Source organism: Oncorhynchus gorbuscha, linkage group LG15 (genome assembly GCF_021184085.1).
Source record: "Oncorhynchus gorbuscha isolate QuinsamMale2020 ecotype Even-year linkage group LG15, OgorEven_v1.0, whole genome shotgun sequence".
NCBI lineage: Eukaryota > Metazoa > Chordata > Actinopteri > Salmoniformes > Salmonidae > Oncorhynchus > Oncorhynchus gorbuscha.
The window spans coordinates 43985053-44007212 of record NC_060187.1 but is presented as its reverse complement, the minus strand read 5'-3'; the positions used below and the strand labels follow the sequence as shown (position 1 = coordinate 44007212).

General features: G+C 43.6%; 1 protein-coding gene and 1 pseudogene across 1 annotated transcript in view; both read right to left on the bottom strand.

Annotated features, from left to right (window-relative positions):
* Positions 1-5665, bottom strand: part of plppr3b (phospholipid phosphatase related 3b) — a 28987-nt gene extending 23322 nt beyond the window's left edge. Inside the window, 2 exon segments of the mRNA XM_046299701.1 lie at positions 208-314; positions 4485-5665. Coding sequence (XP_046155657.1) covers positions 208-291 — 84 coding nt within the window. The 5' untranslated portion in view covers positions 292-314; positions 4485-5665.
* Positions 5666-9820: 4155 nt separating this feature from the next.
* LOC123997210 lies at positions 9821-21847 on the bottom strand (annotated as a pseudogene).
* Between the last annotated feature and the right edge of the window lie 313 nt (positions 21848-22160).

Sequence of the window (22160 nt, the reverse complement as noted above, 5' to 3'; positions counted from 1 at the left end):
AGGGAGAGAAACGCAGAGCGCCAGACAAATATATTCTGATGGAGTTAATCAATATGTGTTTGTTAGTGGGTTCATTCATTTGTCTGTTCGTTCATTCGTTCAGTCAATCAATCAATCAGATACAACCAAAGATTATCATGATCAAATGTTGTTACATGTCGAATTTCCCCGTTTATTTTGTATCATAACGCTGATCTTTCTACCCACCTCTACAAAATAGAAGCATGGCAACAGAGTCAAGCTGTCTTTCGGCGGTTTCTTCTTGGGCTTTGGGTCTCTTGGAGTCATCATTGTGACGTCTGATGTGGACAAACCTGAAGTTGAACAACAACAGAAAATGATAGTACTGAATGAGCTCAGGGTCGTTTCTTAGCTATTTTAATAGACTATATTAAAATGGATTCAATTTATATAATTAATGCATTTATTCCATTAAAATTGATAAGAGCTCTGAATGCCATGTAGTCAAATTCAATGGTAAAACACATAGCTGTCCATGATAATGAATGACATTTTTAAAACTCCTGGGGAGCACAACTCAGGCCCTCATGTTCTGCAGTATTGCTGTGTTTTGTTTCTCTTTGGCATTTAATTGATAAATGAATGTTACTGGTTTCCTGGAGAGAGCACACACCTTGTTCCAGGTAGAAATCAGTCACAGGTTAAAAGCCAAAAACCAGCAGGACAAGCAGCAGCCTACAGGACCCGAACCTAGACACTAATCTATTTTCCTGATTCCATTGCTTTAGCATATGGTTTACAGGCATGGTAGGCCAACTTGTGTAAGCCAAATTTGCCAGTGAGTGGACACACATTGAAAGTTGTTCCTTCATTATTATAGCCCACACATACAAAACATTGATAGGCCTATTCTGGCACAGAATTGTTATTTTTTAAATTATATATTTAAAAAAAACTTTATTTAACTAGGCAAGTCAATTATGAACAAATTTTTATTTACAATGATGGCCTACTCTGGCCAAACCCGGACGACGCTGGGCCAATTGTGTGCCGCCCTATGGGACTCCCAATCACGGCCGAATGTGATACAGCCTGGATTCGAACCAGGTACTATAGTGACACTTGCACTGCGCTGCAATGCCTTAGACCGCTGCGCTACTCGGGAGGCCAACTAGCGTTGAAAACCCATACCTACAGAGAGGATGATGCCAAAGTAACTAACTAGTGCTGACTTTGGCCAACCACGCACACAGCCAGTCTCGCTAGCATTCCGAGCATACAGGTGAGAAGCCAAGCCTGGAACAGACTCTCTCCATGGGTACAGTGGTACTAACTGTTAGCCTTCTCTGCTAGCAGCGAATTATTCTAACCAGCAGGCGATGAGATCAGGTTCTAGACGTTTCTGGAAAGGTATTGCTAGCCGTCTTAATGTAGGTACTGAAGAATAGCAAACATGTGACAGTGAGGTTCTCATTTTCTTATTTTGTTTTGCCAAGAGAATGTTCACAAAAAACTGTGCCATACATTCTAATACAGTGATAATTGGCACCAATATCGAAATGTGTCGGAGGTTTTCATACCTCAACAGCAGTGCAATGTGGGGATAAGTCCATGTCCCACACCATCTGTTGTGTAGATTGATACATATGATATATATAGGTGCATCTCATCTTGACATTAGACCCCTGTTGAGGTCTGACGGATGTTGATATTTAGGAATCAGAATATGTACAATATGGAGGAAAACAAAAGACAAAATAATAAGGCTCTCTCTCTCGATAAGACATTGATGACTGATTTATAACACCATGCACTGTACAAACATTTACAACTGCTTATGTCAGCTTACATCAACATATACAGGTTGAAATAGGGTATGTGGTGATACCAACTTGCAATTGACATAGTGTAGCAGTAATGCAGCTGTTATGTGTGGTGCATAAATGTGTTACGTAAATCCCTCAAAAAGAAAGTGCTTCCCTGAGCATATAGATGCTTGCTGTTTGTGTAGGGAAAATACAAGTGCCAAGATACTTGACAAGACAACCCTAGAGTGAGGGAGGTAAAATGCCAACAGAGTACTCGTCTTTCATTGGGGAAAAGACATGTTTATCTAGAGGAGCCAGATTTTCCTTAAAAAAGGGAGAGAGCGAGAGGTGTGTGTGAGTGTGTGAGTGTGTGAGTGTGTGTGTGTGTGTGTGTGTGTGTGTGTGTGTGTGTGTGTGTGTGTGTGTGTGTGTGTGTGTGTGTGTGTGTGTGTGTGTGTGTGTGTGTGTGTGTGTGTGCGTGCGTGCGTGCGTGCGTGCGTGCGTGGAGAGGAGAGGAAGGGGGTGTAGACAGTGCCTCAAACAAACTGAGGTCTGTGTATGTCTGTGGTCAGAAAACCTGCTTGACAGTCAGCGAGAGGGTTTGAATGGGGAGTCTTTCAATTAAACAAGACGGATTAGAAAATGGCAGATCACAGCTGTCCTCCCTGGGGCTATTGTTGCTCTCAAGTGGGAGTCAAAATGGTCCCTCAGTCTAAGACAAAAAGCAAGATTTTTTTTTTTACACAATTCCTTCACATTGTTTGTGTGGAGTGTTGTGGGCAATGCTGACCTTGCTCCAGAGCAAAACAACACTATTCTATACAAAGTTGGAGACTCCTTCAGGAGGAGGCCGAAATCAGGGGTTCCAACAGCTTATTAAAAGCAAGCAGGAAAACATTTGAATGATGTTCCATGTTTATGTATTGCTAAAAGAATATGTTTTGGAGACAGTTCCACCCACCTACAACATAACAGTTGGTTGAGGTACCCTGGAACTCACCAATTTTAATCCCAACAAACCAGAGACATTTCCGAGGACATTCAACCACGTTTCCATCAGGTCCCTTAAGGCTTTCGGTGCAACGTTATCCCTCTGACGTTCTGAGAACATTCTAAGAACATCGCATGACGATCCCAAGGGAACGTTCTCCTTGGGACCTTTGTCTAGTTCCCTTTAAGTTCCTAGGGCATCACTGAGGACCATGTTCAGGATCATTTTAGGATGTTCTCAGGATGTTCATTTGACTATTCCTTAGGACATCATGTGATGGTCCCAAGGGAATATTCTCTGGGGGACCTTTGTCTAGTTCCCTGTAAGCTCCCAGGACATCACTGAGGACCATGTCAGGACCTTTTTAGGACGTTCTCAGGATGTTCATTTTACTAGTCTTTGGGACATTGCGTGATCGTCCCAAGGGGGATTTTTTTCTAGTTTCCACAAGGATTTCCCCGAAGACGTTTTCTGGATGTTCTTGGGACGTTGTGTCATGGTCCCCTGGAGGTTTTGTCTAAATCAGTCACTAATACAGACATGGTGGAGAAGCAGGATTATCGGAATGCTATGAACCAAGAGATTTTGAGTTCAAATCCCAGCTGAGGACATGTTAAATCTTAAAACTGTATGAATAAAAATACACAATGCTGCTGTTTATGAGACCATCAGGTGACGTCCCCAGGACAAACACGGTAACTAGACAAAAACTTCCAGAGGACCAAGACACAATGTCCTCGGGACGCCCCGGGACAAGACAAAACCTCCAGGATACTATGACACAACATCCCAAGAACATCCTCGGGACAAACCGGGAACAAGACAAAACCTCTAGGAGACTATGACACAACGTCCAAAGAACGTCCTCGGGACAAACCAGGAACTAGATTAAACCTCCAGGGGACCATGACACAATGTCACAAGAATGTCCTAAAAAAACGTCCCGGGACAAACTGGGAACTAGACAAAAAAACAAACAGGGGACCATGACACAAGACCTGACGATTTTAGGCGACCATTTCGTGACCTCCTAACAACTTATTATTGATTGCAGGGATAAGAGTGGCAGCGTATAACTAAGGCAGGATCAGACTGATAAAGAGGATTCAATTCCAAAACAAACAAATAACGCTTCTACAGTAATGCAATTTAATTGACTTAGCTATACAACTATGGTAGGTATGTACTGTAAGTAGGTAGATACAGACAGACAGACACACACACACACACACACACGGGCAGACATGAGCATAGTTGGTGCAACAATAAAACAAATTCCAAGCATTAGCTCATAGGTGTAGAGCTGCCATACAACGTGCGGTGCTTATCAATTGACAGAAATCCAGAGATAAAAACCGTTGCATTGATTTGTATCTTTTAATGAATGCTAAGCGTCAGGACACCAACAGTTAACGGCGGTTACATGGGCACAACGACAAAAAACCGTGCTGTCTGGTGAGTGAGGCGATAGCCTATACCTCAAATCCATATGGGAATCACATTTTAGATGAATCGCTAGGGCAGGCTACCTATATGACTATATAGCACATGGCTGAAAATATCATGATCTTGTATGATGGTTGCTTTACACATGCACACAGTGAAAGAGCTATAATTAATTCGATCAATTAGCCTAGTCTATGCATATCAGACATCAAGTTTAAAAAACACACACATTTAAAGCATACAATCCTTGTAAGAGAATAATAAACACCAAAACTCACCTAGGCTCTACGTAGCCTAAATACAAATAATGAATTGAAAATCAGCTAAAGTTAATTGATTAGATATAGCACGAGGAATAGATGTGATGGTTAAGACTAGGCTACTCCTGCCGCTGTTCCCCCTTTACGCACCGCAAGTGGAAATACTGTCAACGTTTCTCACAGCCACTCAGTTCCATTTCACTTTCTTTTTTTTCTGCTCGCGTTTCACACGGAGCGATCCCGAAGAAAGCGTGTAAGTGGGTGCAGCTCTGGTGGAGTGAAAATGCACGATTCCCCCGGCCTCAGGGGGCTTTTGACTTGGGCAACACTGGCGATTCAGCGAGAAATGCCTTGCACCGCTCCTGGTTCAAAAGGTTGCCTCGGATACTGTGGTCTCGCTCCCGACCTTGGCGAGATAGATGACAGATAATAATTGATAACCTGTCTATTTGCAGCCCTAGTATTCCGTCATGGGGGAACAGGGGGCTGTCAATGATGCATCATAGGCTACTGCAAAAAGAATATGAGAGCAGAAGAAGCGGGGAGGGGTGTGAGTGTGTAGCCTTTTTTGTGAAGTGCGTAGCCTTTTGTGTAGTTCGTGTGCGTGTGTGTGTGTGTTACAGCCAATGTGAGAGAAAGACGGCTTCTTCCCCCACCATCATTTTAGGGACACATGGTGTCAGTCTGCCCTCATGCAATCAATGTTCTTTTGATTGCTCCGCACTGTAGTTTTACACCAGAATAACTTCAAGGAGTCTTTGTTTGGGACCACGAACATGCATCTGTGCAGCACGTCCATTTTTAGAGATTCTCCCACCAATCAGGTAATTGCAGCAGACACGCACTCACTGCCTTTCAACGAAAAACGATCCTCCTAATCTGCACCACATGCATGCCACACAGCATTGTCCACGGGAGAGTCGGCGGTGCTTGCCTTAGCATCTGTCTTGCAGGATTTTCTGCGGGTTTTATTTGGGTACAATATGATATACCAGCATTTCAGCCTAGACACTGCCTGTGCCTGCAACACATCCCCCATAGTCCTTATCATAGGCTACAGTTATTATAAAATGGATCAGTAGGCTATACCCTTTGAGCACACCTATCTATCTTTAAGAACATAATTTCTGTGCACGTTTGACCCTGGCAAGTTTAGCGTTACAACAGGAGGGAGCCGATGGAGCCTCACCGGCATAAATGACTAATAATATACATGTCCGGAAACTCAGCATAACGCAGTGCTACACGAGCAAGTATTTCCACCGAGCAGCAATGGCACCACATTGTAAAGCAACTGTGTGAGCAGGACCCGGAAATTGATCCAAAATGTCACGGCGGGTGGTGTGAGCCAATGCGTCGCTCCAGTCTGCCTGCCAGTGTGAAAAGCCTCATATCTGCACTGACACCCACGCTCAATGCAGACAGGGAAATGTGCAACAGTGAGTGGGGAATGGCGGCGGTTGTTTAAGTGTCATCATTCCAAGCCGGAGGGTCTCGTCTCACTTAATGAAGGGGATTTTTAATTGACATCGGTCACCGGTTGGTCTTCGTGGACCCCCAAGGGAAACCTCTTGCAGTCGGATTCACAACATACATACAGTTCATGCACCCATGAACACACACACCAGGGCCAGTATCCACGCACGCACGCACACACACACACACACACTGGGCCATTAACTACTGCTGCTAGGCTGGGCAAGCCCTCTACTCTCCACACCAGATACATTCCTCTTTGGACCAATAGTCCTATTTACTATTTAGTCTATTCATTATTTAGAACTTTGCAAGAGCACTACACAGAGCCTACCAGCAGTTGTTGGGTTAAGCATTTATGTTTAAATATAGGTAGGAAAGGTGCAATGAATTGTTTATGAATGTGTTGTGTCATCCTTATTTCGGGCAGCGGTGTACTGAAGTGTTACCCAGAATACATCACTGGGGGGTAGTTAGAAGGAGAGCGGGAGACTGTATAAAGTGCTACACATTATATGGAGAAGGAAAGAAAAATTGAAAAGTGTTTTGATATCGTCCTCCCCATTCCACCCAGGTGAAAGGTGTCACAGGCTGACGTCCATGAAGGCCTTTGTTACAACAATATACTGCACATTGTTTTTAATAAGGGACTGCTGGGACACCGGCCAGGGAAACCTAGTGGGAATTCGTCCACGACCTCTTGCACACTGTTACTGTATGCATGTATGCTGCTGTTTTGACCTTCCTTGAAAAAAAAATAAAGGATTTCTGAACCTCAATGGATTTCTTCCAATTCCGACTCTGAATCTCAACCGAAATGAATAGACTAGATGAAAATACAGTCTTCCACCTGGCATACGAAGGCAGCTCAACTCAACATAACACTCTCTGTTTAATTGAGAATACGACAAATAAAGCCTAATATCCCCTGCCTCAACCCTTTCTCTTTAGTTATCAGTTGTACACAAATGCGTGTTTTCTTTTCAGTACAGCACATTGCCAATTTCTACCCTTTGTATTCCCACATGACTGTAGAAGGAAGAACCCCCAAAGGATCTATCCGTCTCTTGAGCTGATAAAAAAAAGCCGATAACGCGGTGGAAATGCACTCCCGTTCGCCCTCCCTCTCAGTGTTTATGGTCCTGCATTGACTGATCGCATTGTGATTGATTTTTCCCTCTCCTCCCTCCTTCTCTTCCCTCGTTGTTCCCTGGGCTCGCTCGCTGCCGAGTCGTTGCGCGGATGCCTCGACAGAGGGCGAGAAGAAACAGCTGCCTCGCATGAACTTACCCTTGACGACTCACCAGCCGCCACTGCCTGTGCCATCGGCTGCTCTGCTCAGTCAGTGGAATCAGTCTGTTCGGTTGGTCTCTCCTCTTCACTGAGCTTTCAGAGGACTCCTGGCACTGGGAGACCCACAGGAGGCATGGCTACATCCCAAGATGTCCCCTTGTCTCCTTGTCTCCTGATCTGAAAGGACTTGGTAGAGAAGAGGAATGGAGAGTTTGAAAGAGAGAGAAAAAAAGAAAGAGAAGAATGTCAGGGTTTTCCATTTCTATTCAATTTCTATGTTGTGCACAACAATTCAGTCCTTTGCCTGAGTGCATGTTTGCAAAGAAAAGGAGACAAGGAAAGGAAGTGATCTAAGAGTTTTGGGATAAAACAGCCTGAATGTTAGGCCTAATCTCCACCCTCAGAAGGGCTAGTTAAGAGCCTTCCCACCCAGAGCCTATAAGTGCTCTCAAGTCTCACCAGCATTCACTTCAATCAAGCCTAATTCAATCACACGTCTATTATGCAACCAACATTTACAGCACTTCAAGACTGGCGTTTCAAAACTCTGATTTTAAAGGGCACTTGAAACAGGTTGCCCGGTGTGCGACGTGGGCGGGATATACGCTTAAGGGAAAATGGAATGTCTCCAAAAATGCACACCAGGCGAGCTAAATCCCATATTGAGAAAGCGTCATTGTGGCAACCAGATTGTCCTGGCGTGACGGGGACGTAGCAATTGCGGGGGGAAAACCTCTTAATAGTCAGTGATGAGAGACTAAACTCTCCCCTACTGTTACTGTATACTGTAAAACAAGATCACGAGGCGACCATAAAACACACTACAGCCTTGGTGTGTGGGCCTAGGAGTCCAAGAAGATGATTCTAAATCTGTTCAGTTCAACCTATCTTTTTCCACTCTGTCCCCAGGAAACTGCCTGACGATATTAGTGTCAGTATCTGCTACAACATGAAAGATATTGCTTCTCTCGATTTAATGCTCTTTGACAGTATCTTTTGGTAACCTTATTGCAGAAGCTGAGAGTAACTGTCAAATGGGATGTGTGGATCCCCTGAGGCTCATGGAATAGAAGTCAAAGCCCTTCTGTGGCGGGTCTTTTGAGTACGGTGAGCAGGGTAGTCCTAAAGGGTATTACCTCACAGTTCAGGCTGAGGCACACCTGTAGGGAGAGGCTGTTCCTCCGGTTGTGAGATCGAGAACCATGTGTCCGAAACCACTTTGAATACAGGCGTCCATTTAACCCTGAAAAATCAGCCCTGTGCAAGAGATGCATTCAAATGTTCCCGAATGTTGCGGATGAAAATATTGTGAATTGAGGTGAGCCAATGTCCTACTTCACGACATGAAAGCATTATATATGTTCTACAGAATACATACGGTATCTCACTGAACATTCTGTAATGTTATACCCTGCTGTAGGGCCACGATACTAATATAACCCTGAACATCGGATGGATACTATCTACTGTAGATACACACTTCTTTATACCACCTAATACCACACACCCAGTTAATTAGCTTTCACTAAGTCACTCAGGTCATTCATTTCTCTAAGAGATATATTAACAGAACTGAATACAACTTTATTGTCCAACAGGAGATAGACAGGATAAATTGGCCGTTGACTTCATCTCAGAAAGGTGCCCCCATCAAGGTGACTTGATTGTGTGGAGACCTCATGAGGCGAGGGCAAGCAGCCAACCACAACGGAGCGAAAGACAGAAGGAGGGCACAGAGTTCACCTGAAGGGGTTTGGTTGAGGTGAGCAGTGTGCCAATGGTAGGAGGCGCTATTTTGGTGGTTGAATATAGAGGGGAGTTCGTCTGATATATTATTTTGTTTTATGGGGTGAACCAAGTGGTTCTTCTGATAGTATGTAAAGCAGTGATCCATAGGAAGTATTAATTTGAGTGCAAATTGCTTTGACTTTATACTATTGGGAAATAGACAGGCAGTTCTCTTTTGTAAAATTGATTCAGAGACATTCCCTGGTTAAATCAATCTTATTTCACTTGGACCTGGACAAAATTGTGTTTGAAAATGATATAGATGAAAGTACATTTTAAATCATACTTTGAAATGTTTAAATCTTCTGGTCAATTTAAATAAAAACCGACACTCTTTACCCTGAATTGGCTAGACAAGATCTTTCAAAGTTGGCCAGACTAGACAGTCAATTTCATTCCAGCTATTTCAGGGACTGAGATATGACTTCAAAGAAAATAATTTGTGTTTGAAAAATCTCTAGTCCTTTTTTATTAAACAGAACCTCTTCTGGGAGTGGGAAGTAAAACCCTTCATTTTGATATAAAACCATCTTCCGTTAATTCCACTCATTATTAGTTCCTTCATCTAATCCCTGGTGCACATGACAGCACTAAAACCAGATTAGGTTCTATACACACGAGATGTCTAGTGCCCCCATGTGGCACAAATTTCCAACTACATCTGACACACAAACCACCAAGGACCAAATCCAAATTATTGTGCAAATCTCCCATTGACATCAATGCACAATGTACATGAAAATATGTGCATCCAAATAGGATTGAAAGTAAAAATGTCACACCTTTCACCCGTAAGGTCCTCAAGAAGCTTTATTTTCTTGACACGCGTTTGCATATACAAAGGGACATGAAAAACGTGGTTCCTACTTACAGGTAGGAAACAATGATGGCATGATCACAGCCTTTCCAAATGGCCATATGTGCAATACAACTGCATTGATATACTTCATCATATTGGATATGGAATCTGTCCTTCGTGACATCTGCTAGGAGGCAGCAGCGCTGTGCAATCTACTGTCCAAACTCCAAAGGCTGATCTAGAGTCGGGGTTTGCGGTGGCCATGGGCTTGTCAGAGTCAATAGTTGTCCGTTGACTGATCTCAGGACAGTGTGGAGGGAAACCTTCTCCAGAGGCCTCCGCACAGGCAGTTCTTGATCCAGCGTTGCTCCCACTGCTTCATTGCGTTGGTCTTGTTGGGCGAGCGGAGCATGGTCACACAGCCACACCTGAGATGGAGAGAGAGAGGAAGAAAGAGAGAGAGAGTGAATAAACATTGAAAAAGCAGGGTCGGGAAAAGAGAATCTTCAAATTGTTGCTTGCGTTGGACCAACAAAAAGGTTCTTAAAGTGTAACGTTACATGTAGAGAGATATGCTGACGTTATGATATAATGTTAAGGTAAAAATAATGGAAAGATGCAAGTGCTGGGGAGTGGGTGAAAGAGCAAGTTGGTGTCTGACCGGGTGCAGGCTTTGCTCTCCTCTGTGGGGCAGACTCCCATGTGGAGACAACGTAGGTTATCCATCCTCTGGGCCCCTGGGCTCCTGGAAACACACATTTTTAGCAAATGGGCCGTTACTTTTTCAACTTTACAGCAGGCCGAGCTTCATCTGACCCCAAATGGTGATCAGCTAGCCTGGCATTTAGGGGGTGGGTCTCACCTAGAGAAGATCTCCACCTGGGCGGTGGAGTTGAGACCCGGAAGGCTGTAGGGCTTGTTAAACTGCAACCGCAGAGGTTGCTTGCCCTGCAGCTTGCAGATGTTGCCGTCATTGACTGGCAGCCAATCCATGCTGGGCACCAGCAGATGGCTGGGCAGCAGGCAGCACTCGTCTATCAGCGGCTCATCAGGCTCCTGGGGGTGGCCCTCGTCCCGAGCTGGAGACATACATGGGTGAAGGCCAGGCCCACATACAGTGAGGTCCAAAAGTATTTGGACAGCAACACATTTCATTTTGGCTCTGTACGCCAGCACTTTGGATTTGAAATGACACAATGACTATGAGGTTAATGTGCAGAAGGTTAGCTTTCATTTGAGGGCATTGTTATCTATATCGTGTGAACCATTTTAGAAATCACAGCACCTTTTGTACATAGTCCACCCATTTTAGGGAACCACAAGTATTGGGTGTAATTTACTTACAGTATGTGTATTAACGTAGTGAGTAGTATTTGGTCTTTTATTCCTAGCACGCAATGACTACATCAAGCTTGTGAGTGAGAAATGATGATGAGTGAGAAAGTTAGAGGCACAAAGATCATATCAAGACATGCTAACATCTCACCATTACCAATAACAGGGGAGGTTAGCATTTCTTTGGGGGGGTTAGGTATGATATTTATAACTTTCTCACTCATCATTATTCACAATTCATTCATGATTATCTGTAATCCACATTAATGTAGTTTAGAAACCGATTTTTATTCATATATATATATGAATAAAAATTGGTTTCTAAACTATATATATATACACACACACACACACACACACAATAAAAGTTACAAGAAAATGACATTATTTACCCATCTATTGGGCACAAAATAAATCGGAAACTAAAAAAACTGCAAATGCATCCAACAAATTTGTGGTCACCAGCTTGATGTAGTCATTGCGTGCTACTTTTGACAACTTAAATACACATGTGAATTTGTCCAAATACTTTTGGATATTGGGCAGGACTCTCCAACCCAGATCCTGGAGGACTACAAGGGCTGGGCGATACGGCCTAAAAATCATAACTAGATTTTTTAAATGTTCTCTAAATTAGCTAGTTGTCCAATTAGAAATAAAATACACTGCATTTTAAACAGTCAGCAATAATCAAATTAATTCAGGGCTTGTGAAATGACACCTAAATATAAGCCTTCGACAACCACTAATAATGACATTATTTGATCATTTTTTTACCATAATCACTGATCTGGTTTTCATGTCTGTCCCTTTTGTTTACAAATGTAACCACAATCATGCATAATGCACATTCACTAATAATGACCAACTTCTTGAAGCAGGCATTATAGAAAATGAACACAGACCTCAAACCCCCTTTTAAAGTCTAGGCAACTTGGATCTATTTGCTAGCTAACAAGGCAGAACAGTTGAAATGTTATGAACACACCCGTCTGTCCGTCTCCAACTGTTTGAACAGCATGTTGGCCTGTCCACTTTGTTCAGATGTTGAAATCAAGTGGCCTACCTTATTTCTCGGAATAAGAACGAGTTGCCAATCCCTTATATAATTGTATTTTATGCTCATTGCACTTTTATAAAACGCAGATTAGATGGCTAGTATTCCAAGTTTGTGGCTAAAATCCTACTAGTACTATGTGGTACCCGCAATGCCGCGCACAACAGAAACTTGAACATTCATTTTCCAGAATCAATGTTCATTGTAGATCATGGACGAAGGAGTCTTCTGTAGGGAGGAGTTTTGTTAAGAGCCCAGACGCTCAATCTGAACATTAACACGTCGCTTGCGGTACGGTTTCGGAAGTATAAGGACCTTTCATATCAGCAATTATTTTTATTATTATAATTTTTAAAATAAAACTAAAGGTTAAATGTATACACACCTTGATAGGGTTAGGGTTCCCACACGACCATATCTCCATGTTATAGCGCTTGCTTACGGAAGACGAGGCGAGCAAAAAAACCCGTGGCGGGAAAAAACCCTTGAATGACTAGGTTTTCTAAAACTTTGGACCGGAAGTGTACACCCATGCATCCACATAGTCACCTACACATGTTCGCCCCATCCTTACAGCCGAGCCAGAGCTTGGTGAGCAGGCGGAAGAGGAGCGACATGCTGTCCTGGTTGTCCCAGGTGGCCGTGTAGATGGGCAGGCAGCCAGGCTTCAACAGGCCCCAGATCCGGATCATCACCGTAATTTCACGCAGCATGCCCAGGGACGAGCTGTCGCGCAGGAACCCAAAGCCGGGACGCACGATGGAGCCCTGAGAGAGGATACGGATTAATACAGACAGACTGGATAGAGACAGACAGCACAGACACACACTCTATACTGGCACCAACTCTACATTCGATAGAACGCTACATTCTTTCAATGCAACATCACATCATTAATATCAAATGTGGTAAGCATGGGGTTCTGAAGCATTGCACGATTTTTCAGCACGTTGTGAAAAGGCCAACACAGATAGCTCGATTTAATGGAAATGTAGGAGTAAATACACACACAAATGGTGGTGCACTGGAGACCCACCTGATTGGGTAGGTTAGCCATCAGGTAGAGCACAAAGTCTCCCACCCATTGGATGAGCTGCTGCAGAGACTGGAGCGGGGGGCCGTCCAGCACAAACTCCTCTGTCTTCATTCAGGTTGATCATCACCTTATCGATATCTACGGAGAGGGGGAAGGTCAATCTCAAGCAGAATCACTGACGTCTTGAAATAAAACGTCCCATAATTGTAGGTGCTAACTTGCAGATAGGAGGGCCAGCCTTATGCCTACAGAATCAGTCTGGTCAACAATAACAACAGGTCACTATGTACAACTCAAGCTCGGTTACAAACTGAAAAAAGTTCCAGCCTCACATTAAAGCTGCATTATGTAACTATTTGGGCGACCAGACCAAATTCACATAGAAATGACAAGGTAGACATGTTCTATGTGTGCTATTTCTATGCTTCCCATTTTTATGTTTTTGTAGACCAGCTTCAAACAGCTGAAAATACAATATTTTTGGTATTGAAAATATATTTTGTTGCGGTTTAGATGGTACAATGATTCTCTACACATTGGTTGAAATTAAGGGAAATATTTTAATTTTAGCAACCAGGAAATTCCTGCATATTGCACCTTTAAGTGAAATTGGTGTCCGAAGTAGGATCCGTCTATTCATTGGTTATACAGGTATAATGGTAATGATGCTAGTCCTCCCACCAGTGTCAGTATTTTTGGCGCATATCTCTGCCAGCCTATCACCGGGGATCTTCTCTGGCGTGTTGAGGACGTGGGGCCTCAGCAGTGACTTGAGGGTGGCGCTAATGGCGATAAGGAGGAGCTTGGCGTGGAAGTCGCAGGCTCGTGCTGCCGTAGCCGCCGACAGCTTACAGAGAGAGGCCTTCACTGCGACGATGCGTGTTGAGAGCACCTACCACACACACACACACACACACACACACACAGTATATTATAAAAACAAACAAACAATTCCATCCCTTCATTGTCACACATTTCACTTTGTCAAACATAATGCCCTGCAGTGGGGATCCCTGGGTTGTGTTTTGAAATGTCAACTAACACCCAAATTTGTCCGATAAGAACATACACTACATGACCAAAAGCATGTGGACAGTATGTGCTCGTCAAACATTTAATTCCAAACTCATTGGCATTAATATGGAATTGGTCCCCCCTTTGCTGCTATAACAGCCTCCACTGTTCTGGGAAGGCTTTCCACTAGATGTTGGAATATTGCTGCGGGGAGTTGCTTTAATTCAGCCACAAAGGCATTAGTGAGGTCAGGCACTGATGATTGGCGATTAGGCCTGTCTCGGGATAGAGGTCAGGACTCTGTGCAGGCCAGTCAAGTTCTTCCACACTGATCTCAAAAAAAAACATTTCTGTATGGCCCTCACTTTGTGCATGGGGGTATTGTCATGCTGAAACAGGAAAGGGCCTTCCCCAAACTGTTGCAACAAAGTTGGAAGCACAGAAATAATGTCATTGTATGCCGTAGCGTTAAGATTTCCTCTGAACCATGAAAAACAGCCTCAGATCATTATTCCTTCTCCACCAAATTTTACAGGTGGTACTATGCATTCGGGCAGGTAGCGTTCTCCTGGTATCCGCCAAACCCAGATTTGTCCGTCAGACTGCCAGATGGTGAAGCGTGATTCATAACTCCAGAGAACACGTTTCCACTGCTCCAGAATCAAATGGCGGTGAGCTTTACACCACTCCAGCCAACGCTTGGCATTGTGCATGGTGTTCTTAGACTTGTGTGTGGCTGCTCGGCCATGGAAACCCATTTCATGAAGCTCCCGTTGAACAGTTCTCGTGCTGAAGTTGCTTCCAGAGGCAGTTTGGAACTTGGTAGTGAGTGTTGCAACTGAAGACAGGGTATTTTTACTCGCTATGATTTACGTCACACAGCGGTCCCGTTCTGTGAGCTTGTGTGGCCTACCACTTCGCGGCTGAGCTGCTGTTGCACCTAGATATTTCCACTTCACAACAGCAGTTAAAGTTGACCGGGGCAGCTCTAGCAGGGCAAAAATTTGACGAACTGACTTGTTGTTACGGTGGCATCCTATGACAGTGCCACGTTGAAAGTCACTGAGCTCTTCAGTAAGCCCATTCTACTGCCAATGTTAGTCTCTGGAGATTGCATGGCTGTGTGCTCGATTTTATACACCTGTCAGCAACGGGTGTGGCTGAAATAGCCGAATCCACTAATTTGAAAGGTTGTCCACATACTTTTGTACATATAGTGTATATTTCAATTTCCCGTTGCACAACAATTCACTACGGTGTGCCCTACTGAACATGACCCTGGTCCACCTACCTGCTGCAGGGCTTGGTTCTGTCTCATGTACTCTTCATGAAGCTTCTCCACCAGGTTATGGACCATGCCCGGCTGCATGTGGAGCAGCACATCCCACCAGTCGTAGCCCGTCACCATGCAGTACTCCAGTAGGAACAGCAGATGGCGCAGCAGTGTGTTCATGTCCAACATCTGGCCCATGGAGGGAGACACGCGGAGCGGATCATTTGCAGCTGAGGAGGGGTGAAAAGAGCCAAAGCGGAGATCTAAAATTTGTCTGGAGTTTTTTTGTTGCTGTTCATATTCGGGAGCTGATTAGCAGAATTAAGGACAGGGATATGGATAGCTTATTGTTGCAAGAGAGGATAAAGGTATGAGTTTTTATTTTGCCTTTAGACCACACATTAACTGCTCTCCTTTCCTTAAACTATGTTGATCTGAAAACACAATGGAGGGTTCCTAAAGAGAATTTACTGTCAACTGTTCAGTCAACTGTTCAGTTCTTTAAAGAAAGTGGACAATTGGAAACAACTTTAAACTATTGAGATACCCCCTATAGCTATACTTATATTTTCCATTAGAGTTCTTCCTGGTTTTTGTTGCGATGCTGGAATATGTTATTAACAGGGAGGCCTTCTTTTCGCAGTGACCAGCACTCGACGATGCTGCCCATCTGACTGGAGGCACACAACAGCACCTAAAGGAGTATTAATATCATAGTCATATACACACACACACACACACCTCAAGTCAACTGGTTAAAACTCCCTGCAATTTAACAGGACTTTGTATCATTCATTAAAAACTAGGGCTGTGGCGGTATTAGATTTTTGGATGTTGGTTATTGGTGACCGCAGTCATTTGGCTGACCGTAATAACTGTTCGAATAGCAAGGAAAATGATTATACATGAAAAGATGCACATTTCCTCCTCCTAACTGCGTGTGCTGCTGCAGCAGGGAGGGGGGCGTTGTCTAGGCAACCAAAGACTCGTTAGCTACAACACCTGGCTTGTTTCAGCAAGGAGCAACAAAGTTTCATCACGTTGTAGAGTCCAAGTTACTGTAGCGTCCATGTCACTGCAGAAACGGACCTCGACCGCACGAATGTCCGGCTGTCCTGTCGTCAGTCAACGTTGTTGGTTTTTTACGGTTATGACTGTTATTTTATTTTCATGACGGCCATCATCCATAACCGTCAATCACGAGGTTATACGGTAATTGTGCCAGCCTTAATTAAATGTATGTGCTACACTGTTTGAATACATAAACTCGGGGGGGAAAAGAAACGTCCTCTCACTGTCAACTGCGTTTATTTTCAGCAAACTTAACATGTGTGAATATTCGTATGAACATAACAAGATTCATCAATTGAGACATGAACTGAAAAAGTTCCACAGACATGTGACTAACAGAAATGGAAAAATGTGTCCCTGAACAAAGGGGGGGGGTCTAAAGTTAACAGTCAGTATCTGGAGTGGCCACCAGCTGCATTAAGTATTGCAGTGCATCTCCTCCTCATGGACTGCACCATATTTGCCAGTTCTTGCTGTGAGATGTTACCCCACTCTTCCACCAAGGCACCTGCAAGTTCCCGGACATTTCTGGGAGTCATGGCCCTAACCTCACCCTCCGATCCAACAGGTCCCAGACGTGCTCAATGGGATTGAGATCCGGGCTCTTCGCAGGCCGTGGCAGAACATTGACATTCCTGTCTTGCAGGAAATCACGCACAGAACGAGCAGTATGGCTGGTGGCATTGTCATGCTGGAGGGTCATGTCAGGAAGCCTGCAGGAAGGTTATGCACAGCATTGAGATTGCCATTGAGATTCCTGTGCGGGTGTTGATCTGATCTGAGACCTGATCTGCCACTGCGAGAACGTTCAGCTGTCCGTCCTGTCTCCCTGTTGCGCTGTCTTAGGCATCTCACAGTACGGAATTGCAATTTATTGCACTGGCCACATCTGCAGTCCTCATGCCTCCTTGCATGCCTAAGGCACATTCACGCAACTGAGCAGGGACCCTGGGCATCTTTCTTTTGGTGTTGTTCAGAGTCAGTAGAAAGGCCTCTTTAGTGTCCTAAGTTTTCATAACTGTGACCTTAATTGCCTACTTTCTATAAGCTGTTAGTGTCTTAATGACCGTTCCACAGGTGCATGTTCATTAAATGTTTATGGTTCCTTAAACCCTTTACAATGAAGATCTGTGAAGTTAATTGGAATTTTACGAATTATCTTTGAAAGACAGGGTTCTGAAAAAGGGACGTTTCTTTTTTTATGTTTATGTTTATGTTGTACTGGTAAGTGAAAAAGCTGGAAAGAACTCCCAATAAAGGACACTTGGAAAGACAATGTGTTCACAGTGTGTGTCTCTCACCTGTTCGGAGTTCTCCCTGGTGAGGAACTTGAGGTGTGTGACGGCCGGGTACTTGTCCCTCCTGACCGGGTCTGTGGTGCAGCGCATAAAGAGTGAGGGCAGCAACTCCGTGTCGATGCGACACTTCTCGTTGACCACGCTCACGCACACCTTGAGGAAGGATCACAATAATGGCATTTCAATAATAGTACCACTTGATACATTACATTGGAGGAAAACCTCATATAATCGTGCAGTAAACCCTCATTACAAGAAAAGAAAATGCATTAGCATTTGTACAGTGTCGCTTGCCAGACTTATCAGAGACACGATGACTGGCTAGCACTTCTGGTGTTAGCCAGTAATGATGAAAAATTCAAGATCATTGCTAGCTAATACCTTGTAGAACTGCACAGGTGAGGAGCTACTGCCGTGCGTTGCTGCCACCACGATGTTGCCCCCGCCGGTGAAGGCGATGTCGGCCAGGGCAACTCGGCCCCTCAGGCAACACAGGCTGTCGTTGGCGGTCAACAGCTGACCATTGGGTTTCAGCAAGGACACCGTGACCAGGCCGCTCACCGTCACTGCCAGCCAGCCTTCCATGGGCTTACCCCCCAACAGCGTGAGAGAGACGGCGAGAACTTGACCGGTGAAAACTTCTCCCCAAAATCGGTGGAGCCTGACTTTGGTGGGGGAAGGTTGGAGGAAAGGTAGAGAGAGAGTGGGAAGGAGCACATTTCAACAAACTAAGTGGAAAATTACAGATATGTCTGTATATGCTTGTTATATGCAGCGCTACTCAGCCATTTTACAGCACCCCTGCCAAATAGTGACATATAGAGTATTGGCAGATCTCAAGAGCTTACCCTGATGGGAATTAGCCGTTTCACATCCGTTATATATACAAGACTATATTGAAATGTTTCTTACAGAAGAAATATGGAAAGCATATGCATAACCATTGAAGAAATTAAAGGGAACAATTAGGAGATTATGGGAAAAGTATTAGACTAAAGGTGAGGACACAACAGTTCACCTGACAAGACTGAATCCAAACATTACACTGTTGATTTTATGTGCATTTTACATTTACTGGACTTTTTGCAGCATTTGTTGATAACGAAATCTGAAAATACTCTGGATACATTCAGTAACATAATAAGAATATTCTTGGAAAATTTGGAGTAGGTGCCAAAAAGTAAGGCCCAAAAAGAAATCACAAGGGTTTGAGTGAAAGGTCTAACTGGTGTTTCCAAGTGGCCACACACCTTTCCAAAGTGTGCACAGTTCCTAAGTAATTTCAATGCACTTTTATGACTCAAAGAAGTGTCTTCAACTATAAGGTGCATTTTTAAGCTCTCCTAGCGGTGCCATTGGGGAACTAGAGCAAGCACACTTTAAGTTGTTTTGATGTGAACCCAGCCCTGCATTCCCGCCTTTACACAATTACTGTTGTTGCTTACGCAATCCAAAAACGGTCCATTATAAATCGCAATCTGGGTCAGGTGGCCATAATTTGAAAGTTTGCTCTGTTGTCAACATGACAAGCTAAATGACAAAATATGATTTTACAGTGTGGCAATTCAGAGAAGCAGATGGTCATTTTGGTGCGCGTAGAATTGAGTCATGAGTCATGAGTTCATTCTGATGTGTGGTCCGCGGCAAATGTGATTCAAAATACAACAAACATAGGCTCATTCTGTTCAGGACAACGTAGGGTGCGAAGCCATATCATCTTGTAACTGTACATCAAACATACGTGTTTCTAAACGTTGACACTGTGTATTACATAGGTTTTATGATATGGAAATGTGAAGTGGACATTTGGACTCACGGGTGTTTGGCCTGCTTGTATGATGTTTATTATAATCCTCAACGTATCATCTTTCAAAATACATCGAGTTCTCGTAATTTACAGCTTCCCTCACTCAAGACAACAAAACATTTGCAAAAGTTGCCCAATTAGCGCGAGGAATGGGGGCAACTTCTTGCCAAGCGCAGTGCTCATGTTCAGAATGGCTGTCAGTCAAAACCCATACAGAGCCGTGAAGCGGACACCCTGAGCTCTGACATCATGGATAGCATTTTACTGTACAGCCACTGCGTTCCAATTTAGCCGCTTATCAGTGTCCAAATCTGCCATTTTCAACCATATACAGGTACGAGTGTAAAGTTTTTAAAAATGTATTATTAAACCTTTATTTAACTAGGCAAGTCAGTTAAGAACAAATTCTTATTTACAATGACGCCTAGGAACAGTGGGTTAACTGCCTTGTTCAGGGGCAGACCGACAGATTTTTACCTTGTCAGCTCGGGGATTCGATCTAGCAACCTTTCAGTTACTGGCCCAACGCTCTTAAACTTGTCTATAAAATACTGACAAAGTAATAAATCATAAGGTCCACACAGACAGTTGAGAAGAGCTGGTCGAAACTGTGAATATGAGAATAAGCTGGTCCATTACCATCTCCACATGCAGAGCCAGCTTGACTCCATTATGCAGCAAGGACAGAGCTACGATAGGGTCTCCGTCCACTGCACTCCCTAGTGAAGTCTCCCAGCTGTTCTCCAGGTGATCTGTCATCGCCCAGCACTTGATCTGCCTTGATCTGTCTCCATCAGCAGACAGCAGACAGCAACCTGGAACACACAAAGACACATGAACGGATGCAATCGTGCGTGTGTGCGGGAACACACACACGCGCAACCTTTAAACTCCAGGGACACTTCCTGGCATTCCACATGAGTCTATCTGGACTGATAGGGCAGTTGCACCTTTAAAAGAATCCACTCAAACTACTCTTCAATAACTCTTCATAATCATGACGATGTGGCAAGTTACAATTTGATTTTTGAAAGACCTATATCTTGAAAAATGGATTGCTGAATCCAAACATTTTGGGACTGTATCAACAGTGGACTAATTTAAAAAAATATATATATATATATATATATAGTTTGAGTGGATTATTCTTTTAAGGGTGGATTTGGTGTTACTACTATGTTGACCGACCTGATTGGTCCCACTCCAGACAGGATATGACCTCGGCATGTCCAGAGTAAATTTAGTACACATCCCATGGGTGCTCTGTGTCAATGATGTGGACCTTATGACTGACTTCTGAAATAAAGCAAACTGCTGCAGTGCATGTTCTGCTAATCAAGTCACTAGGCGTTGAATTACATATGCAAAATGATATCCGTTCATAGGATCAAAACTGATACGGCAATGGGATTTGCTTGATTTGCTTTGCACAACATCAAAACTGTCAGAAGATCAGTACCAAAAGCACAGCTGTGTACCTTTCTCATCTTCTTCATTTTTTAGGTCTGTGGTAAAGGCAACTAGGTCCCTGCAGGACCAGGCACACGCCAGTGGGATGGATGGACAGTGGTTACTCTTGGGTCTCTTCTCCCACTCACAAAAATAGGCCACCTCCATCATTCAACCATACACTTGACCACTGATTGAGCATGCGTTTTCAGTCCTTGTCCAATCAGAGAAATGTATATTTAATCATTCCCTTTGCGTGGCTTCAGTGGACTACACGTTGCAGGTATAACACACGCAAGAGACATAATTCTAGCTAGCTGCATGTCAAATTTGCTTGTAATCACCTTCTTTGCAATCGTATTCTTCTAACTTCGTCACTTATTAGTTCGTTAGGTTACTTAGTTAGCTAACCGTCATATGCTCATGTAGGTTGCTCTGGATAAGAGCGTCTGCTAAATAACTCAAATGTAAATATATATGTTGTAATAAAGCTTACTAGCTAATATGCATTAGCTGCTTGCATAAACTAGCTGGTTTATAGAAATACTTATCCTGATTAGCAAGCTAGATGGCATAACAATGGTAAAATTTGAAGAACCTGACAATGAAGCAACTACATTAGACGAACTTCTAATAAAAGCTAAACGTACATCTCTTATTCATAGAACTAGTAGGTGAGGTTTAAAATGTATTTCCTTACCATCTATCTAGCACTGTGCAATGAATCAGGGGTGTATTAATTAGTCAGATCCTGTTGCAAAACATTTTACAACGGAAACCATTTACTCCCAAAAGTAAAACGTTTTGCAAACGAGAGTTTCTATTGGACAAATTGTCCAAAAAGTCCCTCCCCGGTTGTCGTATTCCGTTGCAAAACGGTTTGCAAATCTGATGTTAATTTGACAAAACTTTTTACAACGGAATATGACTAATGAATACACCCCATCCAACTACAAACAAAATATGGGTCATTGCTAGAAGATACAGCTTTTGTCAAA